Below are 12,186 nucleotides of genomic sequence, written 5' to 3' on the forward strand. Positions count from 1 at the left end.
TTAGAAAAATAGTGGGTAAATTAATGCAAAATGAGGATGATCAGTCTGAATTTCAGTTAATTAATGGAATTCTATATAAAACATCAGAAGAACCGAATGCTCACGTTTGTATGTACCTAAAACACTAACCCAAGAAGTCCTTGAACTAACACACTCTTACAAGTTGTCAGGACATCCTCAAATAAAGAAAACATGTAGAACGGTCACTAGGAACTATTTTTGGCCCAATTGCAATGAAGATGCTAAAAGATTTGTTGAAAATTGTCATATCTGTAATGTACACAAAGGTAACGTAAATGTAAAGGCCCCTCTTGAGAAGTATCCATCAGAATTAACTCCGTTCCAAGTAGTTTCAATGGATTTTGTAGGTCCATTTCCAAACACAACTAGAGGCAACCGTCAGATATTAGAGAGGATATCAGCCAGGTTTTACCTAAGAGAATTAAGAAGTGTTCACTCCTTCCATTTATAGGTACAGCCTTAAACACTTTGTTTGGTGTAGCTACTGATAGTGATGTAAATAAGGATAGGGCTAGAATAGAAAAATTAGAAATGTGGGCCGCAGAACGAGGTACCATCATGACTAAAGTCATTGATGCAACTAACAAGAACCAAGAATTGATTATTAAACTGAAAGACTTTGTTAACGATATAGCTCAGAACATTACAACAGAGATAAATGATCTAAACAGGTCACAATTTGTGAATCAGTTAATGTTTGAAACAGAATCATTCTTATTAAATTATAAGGAACTTTTGAATGCGGTCATGTTAGCCGCAAAGAATATTTTATCACCATACCTTATGAGTCCTAGTGAGTTAAACCATGTAATTGAAAAATGTATGTTAGATCATCACTTCAAACCGCTTGTGCGCGATGTCCTTATTTACTATAGTTTAATAAGTGTGACAAGAGTTTCTGATCACATGGTGTTGGTAATACCATTCAACAATAATGAAGTTAATAACTTGATATCCATTTACCCTTTTCCAATGCTAGTAAATAACAAGTCAATTGTTTTGAACCAAGACATAGTACATTTTCCATTGCAACAAAATTCACTTCTGTTGGTGCAATTAAGTGACAAAGATTTTGATGATTGTATCATGCTTGAAGCCAATGAGTAATATACAGAGTTTTTATGAGCCACTTAACAAATTGTATTGCATAGATGATTTGATTAATGACAGAAATGGTGAGAATAAATGTGAGTATATTCCTTACAGTCCTGATTTCAAAGCTCAAATATTGTATGATGAAATGGTAGTGTTTTCACAGAATCAAGTAACAGCTAAGGTCACTTGTAGGAATAACCAATCTCAGATAATGTTTAATAACATCAAATCCTTTGTGACATCTTGTAAAGTAGTTATTTTGAATTATTTGTACTACAAGCCTACCATTTTTGCTGCTTACACCTTAAACTTATCTAGCCACATAAATCATTTTGAACATGTCAAAGATTTCAATTTGTCCAAACTTGAGTTAGAATCATTTGACAAACTTGAAGCAGCTAATCATTTTTTCCATGTATACAAGACTGACATTTCCCCCATTATGTCCATGGTAAATATTGTTTTGTTAGTTCTCACCATACTAGCTTTCATATGTATTGTCAGAGTGTTAGTTGTTAACAAGCTCAACACCATTAAGACTTTACTGAATAATTTGCCTTCAAGTAACTGATATTCTAACATTCTTGTATATATTGCCATTTATGAATGCTTTCAACATTGTATTTTTATATATAAGTAGGTGGCCGAGTGTTGTTAGGAAACAACAGGAATCTGTCCATAAATATGTAGGGACAATTAGATAGGAAAATCCACTGGTAGAAATATATATAGAGTGAGGGTAGAGTAATGAATCTACCAGGAGAGGTAGAAAAGGGAGTAGATGTGTGGCAGTATCAGACTGCAGAAATAGCAGTTTCGAAAACGATACTAAACACAGGCCGCAGTTTGGCAAAGCAGTAAATTGCAAACTCCAGTGGAAAATCTGAACTTTGACACCTTCAGTGGGTGGTTACCGTAGAGAAACGGAACCAATAAGACTAATCTAGGGGGTGGCACCGGAAGTAAGGAAAGCCACTCAAGAAGTAGTAGGATGTGTCTTAGTAGAAGTTAAGGAGGAGCTTAACTGTATGAGTTAGGTTCAGACTTCACTTGAGACTCTGAGAAACTCAGTTAGGATCTAAGCCTTATACGGGGAGGCTATGTCCATTCTCCCTCTGTTCCCTGTGTAGTGTTGTGTAAAGTGATATTGTACACTAGAACTCTAATTATAAGTAAGATTAATTAAGTGGTGTTTAACTTGCCAAGAATCTAAGGATAAGTATCCATGCTAAACCCTCCTGAGAGACTGGAAAATGAAAAGAAATTAATCTACAATGTTCCTAAGAAAAGAAAAACTCACCGCAAGTGATAACTGAAGGTTAGCCCATATAACAGATAACCTTCCAAACATTACCAACAAGCTACCGAAGAAGACTGACTAAATATAAGAGAAGAGAAGAAAGAAACCCGTAAGTACTCAAACACAACAACGAAGAAAATAAAACAAGCACGGCACTTCTACTCCTCTTCCTTCAGGTTGAGGATAGGACTCAAACTTACACTTGCTGGTTGGGCATTTGATGCGGTAAGCCTACACACCAAGTTTCCTTTTAATTTTTCTTATCAGAATCATGGAACCAATCACGCTCCTTCCTCTAGCAAGAGGAGGAAGGAGACTGGCAATAATGCAAACCCTTCCTAGAACTTTGCATTAATTCCTACAACTCTAAATATTCTTCCCAGCCACCTTTTTGAATGAGTTACGATTCCTAACTCATTTCGAAAAGGCCCAGAAGTCTGACTCTTGATCACGAAGCTTTTATACTCCAATCAAGCTGTCAGAGGCAGGGCACTCCTCCAACTCTTACAACCAGGAGGAATAGCCAGGTGTGCTGAACTCCAGTCAGTTCTAAAAGCTCTCTCAGATTCCTCCCACCAATCAGTGGGTCTAGGATTCCTAATGTAAAGAACCAAGTGTTTGTACATCGTATAGGAACAAATAAATTTCCTAAAGTAAATTGTATTTTTCCTAATTTTACAAACTTGAAGTCTTTACATTAATGCCCACCTCATCCACCCCTCAATCTGAAACCTGAACCGCAAGGAAAAGTGGAGTGTTTACATCCAGGCAGGGGGTCTACCCACCTACCAGACGGTAGTTACTGCCTAATCACCTTGTTCAAGAATTTAACAGCCGTGTTCCAGCTTCACCATAAAATAATTTCTAATGTAAAGGACCTCAGGTTTGTAAAGTTAGGAAAAATACAATATACTTTAACTGAGGAAAAATACAATATACTTTAACAGAGGAAAAATGCAATATACAATGGACCCCCCGTATTCACATTCTCCAGATTCGCGTACTCACACATTCGCGGATTTCTCTTGGGAACGTTTCCCCACATTATTCGCGGAAAATTCGCACACTCGCGGTATTTTTCTATGAGAAATATCTACAAATTCCTGGTTTTTTTTTATCAATTTCATCATAAAATGCACTTTTTGTGATAAAACCATTAAAAAAACCAAGTATAAAAATTTTTAGTGGGTGTTTCTTGAGTTTTGACTAACAAAATAAGTGGTTTTCAGCGTTTTTATAGGGGTTCCAACTATTTGTGGGTTCTAACTATTCACGGGGGTCTGGTATGCATCCCCTGTGAATATGGGGGGACCACTGTATACTTTAACTGAGGTCTTGGTGTTAATTGCCCACCTCTGGCTGCTCTTCCTATGTTTCATCCTGGGTTGGAAGAAAGACTGGCGTGTTTCCTGGATTCAATTGCACTCTCTTGATGTGCTTCCACCTCAACTACGCATCTGATGCCAGAGGCCACAGATTCCTTGCATATACAATCATTGATTGTTTCTAACTGGTTTAAAGCTAGCACTAGATGTATCCTATTGTTAAGACCTCAAATTTGTTAGCTATGAAAAATACAATTTGATTAACAATTTGTCATATTAAGTATGCTTGTGAAAAACTAAACTAGTAACCTAAATTTTATGACTAATAAAACAAAAAGTTACAAAAATTCCTTTATTTACTCTACAATGTACATAACATGATTACAATGGATATGGACATGACATGGAGGATATGATGAAGATGAATGAAAGGTAATTATAGGACAGAGATCAAAACATAAGAAAATGTGAAACAATTATGATAAAAACCTATTAAAAACTTCATAAGATCATGGATGAATTTCTCTGTATGATTGCAGCTATATGTATCATACAACAATTCCATTATATTATTTTGTAATTTTATCTTTATTCATTATGCAACTGTAAAATATTTATGGCTAGCATGATATAAGTTTGCAAATATTCAAAACAATAATTATAAAACAATTACAACAAGAGATTATTTATACCTATTGCTTGGGAAATGTGAATAAATAATAAGAAGACACACTTTAAAATAAATTATAGAGCCATATGTAAATAAGCAGCATCTATTAAGAGAGTATTTATAGAAAGGGAAATGCCTTTCAAAACATATAAAGAATATACTGTTATACGTAATACAAAAAATTAAATAAAAATAGGTGTTGATTAACGTCCTCCAGAAAGCACTATTGGGTGCAAAAAAGGCACATATAATATCAGCAAATATCTCCAGGCGACAAAATCCTCCCAAAACCTTTCCATTTTATGACACAAATATTGACATAATAAATGCTGTCAGTCAAAGAATTCATGAAACAATGCATAGCAATACTAGTACAAGAAGATGACTATGTATTTCAATTTGAATATTAATCAGTAATTATGATGGGAAATCTTTAATAATTAAAATCAAAGTTCAGAATTTCCTCCCTGAGGAGATTTGCTCAAAATATGGCCTTATAATTACAATATTCCATAAAATTTGGCTAAAGAGACTCCACCTACTTCAAGAGATATATTTTGTAGAAACAGACCTTCAAAGATGCTCAAGGACATTTTAAATTATAAATAATCTTGGTAGGTTATACATGAGATCAATACCCACATGTATAGAGCCCACAGAAAACTGTAAAATTATTTTGACAATACAATAACACTGGTAATAGCATCTTAAGAAAATTGATTTCAAATCTCACAATCCTAATCACTCCATAAAAAATTATCCTAACATGAGACAACCAATGTAACAGAAAAATGGGTTCAATACTATAACCTGAATGTACATAAATGATAGGATATGATAAATTAGTATGTAATAAAAGAGTAAACCATTATGATTGAGCCTGTCATCACTTTTATAAATCAATGTACATAAACCTGGGTCTTAAAAACAACTACAAAAACACAAACTGATTAAAAGATAAAGGATACATAATTAGAACTGGTCCTCCTTAGGAATGTGATGGTGGAATATAATTTATGTAAGTTAATATCCTACCCCATCTTAGCTATCCATTTCAGTAATTTTTTTAGTTTCATTTTTTTGGTAATTTATTATCATAGAAATATATATATATATAAATTGCATATTTCCATTTCCCATGTACTGAGCAATATCTAAGAATTATAAAATGGAATTAATCTGTTATCCCAGAACATTTTAAATTTTAGAGCATAAGTACTTTGGTATTAAAAAACTAAATAAAAAAATTCTTTAATAGCAATGTTCCACAAATTTGAAATTTAGATTTCATTCAGTATCACTGACCAGTAAATATTATGCTTTCATTTCACCAACTTGCATTCATTTCATCATGTGCTCTGTTGGGAAAACTTCAGAGAAGACTCATGGATCAGTAATCAACACTTTAGTAACAACTTTCAACTAATTTTGCAAAAAGAGCTTCAATTATCTCAACACCTTCATCTCTTTGAGTACACAATGAATAGTCTCAATGATATTACATTTCCAGTAACCTTAAACAAGATACCCAGTAACTGAAACACATTCATCTGCAATGAAATTACTATGAAGTATTGTTTACAAAAGTATTAGATCCTAATTCGACACCGAAGAAGACTTCAAATGGCAGAACAGAGCAACAAAACTATTTATCCTGTAATTTTAAATCCTGTACTCTTGTTTTACAATAACCGATTTAGATAAATACCTGTTACATTATTTTACAGGTTTTCAGTTTCTGAATGACTATATGTTCCACTGCTGGAGATGATATATGCCTATTAAAACAAGGTAAAGCCTTAGCAATGCATAACAAGAAGAAAAAGATCATATTGAAGCAATATCTACATCGCTGAACGAAATTAAAACTTGAGTAATAAGAAATTAATGTTCCACACTAATCATGCATGAAGCATTACCAATACAGATAATAGTTACAAAAAAAATAAAAAAATAAAGTACTTTTGGAAATACTTTTTTGACAGTCTCAAAAGTTGTAAGTACATACTAATCATTGATCTGTGGTAAGTTCTTATCTAAGGCAGGTAAAAACTAGCCCTACAACAATGTTTCAAGTCATATCATAACTGACATCAAAAGCGAATGACTGCTTTTAATATACAAAAATATGAAGCAGTAAATATATATTAAAACAGCACATCAACCTTCTAAGCATTATGATATCACTTTGTTTATAAGGTCTGGTAAAGAAAAAAATAGGCAAATACTGTAAACTAGACATTTAGTTACAATTCTACATATTTCAGGCTATAGCATGAACCCAATTTCAAATGCTGAGGGCCAATGCCTATATCAATTTCAGTATAAATGAAAGTTGTAAATATTTAAAAAAATTTCTAGTAGTACATGTAAAGAGAACCAAGAGATTGTAAAGTTTCCTTGTAATTTCTGTAAAAGTGACAGCAAACAAAATAATTATTATGTATCAAATTCCTTCACAAAAACACTTAAAATATTTCTAATTTTATTAAATATATTGGGTGTAATATTATGCTTACAAGTTGGATAACGAAGGATATCTTTAATTAAACTTATTTTTACGTCTGAAGTTAATTGTCAAAATATGAGGGATACAACTGACTCGGTTTTAAAAGATGCTGGGCATTGAAATTTATAGTAATGTACTGTACTACTAATTATTTTGTTAACACAGGTTCTAACACTTCCATACAAACATTAAATATCAAAATGTGTCACATTAGCCTTTAAAGAGCCAATAGGCAATGACTAATTAATTTGTATAAGTTATGACAATATCTTAATTTTCGGTACAGGCAGTCCCCGGTTATCGGCGGACTCAGTTAACAGCAATCCAGTTTTACGTCGCTAAACTAGCGCCATAAAATTGGCAACTTATGGTGCCATAATGGGCCGAGTTTCGGTTACTGGCGCCATAAGGTGCCGATAATAGAGTTATGGCGTCATAACATACCTAACAGGGGCACCATTAACTGCTTATCAGTGCCACTAAGCAATTTTCGTTTATAAGCACCTAGCCAAGAGCAGAACCCCCCCCCCACACACACACACAATAACTGGGGTCTGCCTGTATTTCAGTTCTCAGTCTATGACAAACATCGTACTAAATAATTTGTTAAAAAAAGTATATTTTCTGTATATACAAGAGGGGCTTAACCTCATGCTAACAAATAAACCCTCATTTTTTGGCACAAAATCATTCTAGTGTCAGCCTCTATGACTAAGAATAGAGACTCTATTGTATAAAATAAGGTATTTTGCTTTTTTGTTTAAAGATATCAGACTTATCCCCTCACAAAGCTCAGGAAGCATGCTCATTACAGCTCATTATTTTTACTACTTTTCAGAAATAATACATACAAAGAGCCAAAATAAACTTTTACTGTGTATAATTAATATGAAATAAGCATCATGGAGCAAAATATTTGTCAAATAAAAAAAAAGAAAAATGATATATGGGAGTTAAATGAAGTAGAACTAAATCAAATGCTAGGCCAATTACTCAGGTCTTATTGCACTTCTGGTAGTAGAATATAGAATATTTATTTGTTTGAGAAACAGATTTACAATGCTTTAATGAATCACAATCACCTTGGTTCCCATAATTTGGGTGCTCATTTTGGGTTAAATTTCATCTGGGTAATTAATATTTTATAGGGCTAGTCAAGTCCATCTTTTGATTTCCATCCATTGCAAATGGTTGAATTAACCACACACTGTCATGGTGTAAATGTCATACTGACATGAATTTTCTAACCCAATATATTCAATCACTAACAGAGTAACTACCAGGAGTATGAAACATTCATACAAGTAAGTTTATAAATGCATGGAAATTAATTACTTACCTTTTGAACAGAATGTCATACCTAGCTAGCTCTGGTAACATTTTTCCTTCAATCAAACTTTTAGGATGTAGTTCATGAACCTGGATACTATTTTTCACTGCCCACTTTCAGCTCAAAATTGAAAATAAATAACTAGTGGACCAAAGTGCATTCTACAAATGGCAGTGAAAGAATAAATTTGACTTGTAATAATTTCTGGAAACATTTCTGCATACCTCAAAATGTAGGCTTAATACACTTCAGCAAGATATAAAATATAATTTCACTCATATGTCACTTTACCTTTGCTACCGCTGATCTTGGCATGAAAAATGAACGATATCACCATTGGGGTACAATGCAAATGCCCTGAAACGAACATAGAACAAATTTTAACAAAATACATTAGACTGTTAGATAAATGTACAAATAAAAGAGATGTACTATTCTGGCTTATTCCCTACACCTTTGCAATTTTTAGTCCAGATTCCTAACACAAGACAGACATTGCACCACAATGACCAGCAAGTAATAGGCTGTAACAGGAAGAAGAATTTCAAAAGAACTGTTATAGAAAATATTTAAACTTTCAAAAATGAAAAGAAAGCTGAATCATTTAGGAAATGGATTATTCATTATAACAATAGTTTGGTAATAGTAAGAGATGGGAAATGGCAAAAATATTTCTCTTTTGTGAGTTGTGTATTTCTGTAGTTTGCTGGGGAGAAATGAGACAGGATTTGTTAAAGTTGATGTGAACTTCAAAGATGTGCAAGGAAAACCTTCACTGAAAGGAACATGAAAAGAGTACTGTCTAATACCATAAGCCAAACAATCTAGTTCCTTCGAAGCCAAACTCTTTGGGAATGAAACTTGAGAAGCTGTGGAGTGAGATAAAAGAAAGACACTTCATTAGGAATATACTTGTCCCTTCCACACACACACAAAATAATAACAAGTATGTACTGTTCCCCATAGGGTTAGTGCTGTCAGTGTACTGTAGGCATTACTTAAGGGATTTTGACGAAGGAAAAATCTATTTCTGGGGGAAGACCTGTGTCGCCCGGTGAAAGTACCTGTAGCTCACCTTTCTAAGTATAAATAGATCCTAAATATACCAGAGAAAAAAGCTAGCATGGAATGCTGAAGTTACTACCTTCAGCTCGATCACCCAAGGGCGTCGGTATAAGCACAGGGCGAGTGGAAGCCACTACCACAGGACTTCTGCCTAATTAGAGGATTCCTTTCAAAGTCCCTCCCATGGCGAGAGCCGTTACAAAGACTACCCCTTCCACCTTCCGCTCGCTACTACTACTACTACCCACTCCTGCCATCTTCATTCCTGGAATAGACACCCAAGCTTGGATTGGCTATAGGGTGGGGAAACAGGAAAAGAGAGAGAGGGACGGGTTCACCAGGCGACACAGGTCTTCCCCCAGAAATAGATTTTTCCTTCGTCAAAATCCCTTTTCTGGGTTTGACCTGTGTCTGCCAGTGAAAAAGTATCAGAGAATTGCCATACAAGCTTAAAAGATACCAGACAAAATGCATAAAAGGGATAATGGAACTTGAATTTCACTAAAGAATAAATTTAATGAGCCGTAATAAAAACAGACAACTTATCTGACTAATTAAAACTAGGGCTTAAAAACTAGTAATAAGAAACAATATAATGGAATGGTATCTGAAGCAATATGAATATACAAAACAGTTAAGTGATACCAAAGATGGTCCCACAGTTATATACAAGTCCGGTGACGGAATGGTAAACAAACCAGCCCGGCCCGGAAGAGGGAGGGTTGGTAGGGGATACGAGCGAGGCAGGTAGGAAGGAGAGAGAATCAAGGGAGAAAAGGACTGACACAAGGGCAATAGAAAGAGTTTTTATGGCTCGGTCATTCGGGGGAGACTATGCTCCCTGCAGCCACTGTTGAGAATTTAAGGGCCTCTAGGTTTTTGAGATAGTGACGTTTAAATAATGCCGGAGATTTCCAACCCATATATTTCTTCAGGCCCTCAAAATTCATATTGTGAAAATAGTTAATCGAGGTAGCCACTGCTCGGATGTCATGGACGTGTGGAACTGACTTCGGGTTGGCTTGTTTAATAAAATAGAGGATTAGTTGTCTAATACCTTTCAGGGAAATTGTACCACCTTTCTATCTGATAAAAAGGGGACCTGAAGACTTTTTGGAAGTCCTGGCCAGGTAGGATTTAAGGGTGCCGACATGACACAATGATGTGTCTTGTGTAAGAGGAATAATTTTCCACGGAGCCCATCTGTTTTGTGGGTCCTCATTCTTAGCCAAGAATTTCCGATCCGGGGATAGTAGTACTTCACCCAACGGAAGGAATTCAACATGATTTGGGTCTCTAGAGAGAGCCGAGAGTTCAGATATTCTGGCGCCCTGAAGCCAGGCTCATTAAGAATAAAGTTTTCCTGAGAAGGGTTATATATGAGCATGAATCATTATCAGTGTCTGAGGCTAATTTAAGTACATCATTCAAAAACCAGGAGACTGTATGAGGGCGGTCTACTGGTCTCAGGCGGGCACATGCTCGCAGGATTGAAAAGAAGTACGAATCTGACAAATCAATACTAAAGCCAAGCTGAAAAATCTTCCTTAGGGCAGATTTGATTGTAGTGATGGTACTAGCAGCTAGGCCTTTCTCAAAAAGAGTTCTAAAGAACGAAATTGCCAGATTCGTGGTCATGTTTTGGGCATCAGATTCTTTTAGGAAGACGGCCAATTTCTTCACCGCTGAATCATACTGTCTGAGCATTGACTCTCTTTTATCTGATTCTATAAACAAGATGTTTAGTGGATCAATACTAGCGTCCTTTTGGGCCACAAACTTCATGAATTCCATAAAGTTAGGGCACTCAGAATTCTTGAGGAAGCTGACATAGTCCGAGTTTGGACTACTTGAGTCAGTTCTGGACAGGGGATCCGTTTGGGCCGGAGATTCAATTCTAGCAGAAGAGGAAACCAGTTGCTCTTTGACCAGTTGGGTGCAACCAATGCTACCTGTCCTGTGAAAGATCTCAGCTTGTGCAGGACTTTTATCAGAAGATTCACTGGCGGAAACAGGTAAATCTTCTGCCAACTGTTCCAGTCTATGGACATCGCATCTGTGGCGTAAGCTAGAGGGGCCAGGTTGGGAGCCACGTAACATGGGAGTTTGTGATTGGATTCTGTGGCGAATAGGTCTACTTGAAGGCCCGGGATTTGATTGCAAATCCAGCGGAATGACTTCATGTCCAGGGACCACTCTGACTCCAGTGGAGTTGTCCTGGATAGTGAGTCTGCGATGACATTCCTTACTCCTGCCAGGTGAGTGGCTGACAGGTGCCAATGGTTTTTCATTGCTAACAAGAAAATTGCAATCATTACGTGATTTATTTTGCTCGACCTGGAGCCTCCTCTGTTTATGCAATGGACTACTACTGAGCTGTCCGAGACTAACCTTATATGAACGTTTCTGGCTGGAACCAGGCATTTTAGGGTCAAGAAAATGGCCATCGCTTCTAGAACATTGATGTGGAACTGGCGGAACATCTCCGCCCACGTTCCTTGAACTTTCTTGTATTGTGAGTAACCTCCCCAACCGCTCAGAGAGGCATCCGTGTGGATTGTTAGAGACGGCAGAGGGAATTGCAGTGGTACTGATTTGGACAGGTTCCAGCGTTCCGTCCATGGAAGGAGTCTTTTCGTTAATATCGGTGGAATTATAGAGATCTTGTCCCTGAATTTAACGTTGGCTCTCTTTTGCCAGACTCTGTTGATATCCTTCAGTCTGGCTTTCAACAGGATGTCCATTATCGAGACAAACTGTAGCGAGCCTAGGATTCTCTCTTGGGTACGACGAGAAGCCTTTTTGTTCTTGAGGAACTGTCTCGTAGCCTTCGCTATCTCCCTGACCTTCTTGGATGGGAGAGATAGTTTG

The 12,186-nt window shown here is 36.1% G+C and overlaps 1 protein-coding gene across 2 annotated transcripts in view; it reads right to left on the bottom strand.

Annotated features, from left to right (window-relative positions):
- Window positions 1-4,079: 4,079 nt before the first annotated feature.
- The window catches only part of LOC135219537 (vam6/Vps39-like protein), a 405,404-nt gene continuing 397,297 nt past the window's right edge, over window positions 4,080-12,186 (bottom strand). For both annotated transcript variants that reach the window (XM_064256380.1, XM_064256379.1), the window contains exon 19: window positions 4,080-8,607. In XM_064256380.1, the coding sequence (XP_064112450.1) occupies window positions 8,547-8,607 (61 nt within the window). In that variant the 3' untranslated portion in view covers window positions 4,080-8,546. The remainder of the gene's footprint in view (window positions 8,608-12,186) is intronic.

Source organism: Macrobrachium nipponense, chromosome 1 (genome assembly GCF_015104395.2).
Source record: "Macrobrachium nipponense isolate FS-2020 chromosome 1, ASM1510439v2, whole genome shotgun sequence".
In the NCBI taxonomy this organism is placed as follows: domain Eukaryota; kingdom Metazoa; phylum Arthropoda; class Malacostraca; order Decapoda; family Palaemonidae; genus Macrobrachium; species Macrobrachium nipponense.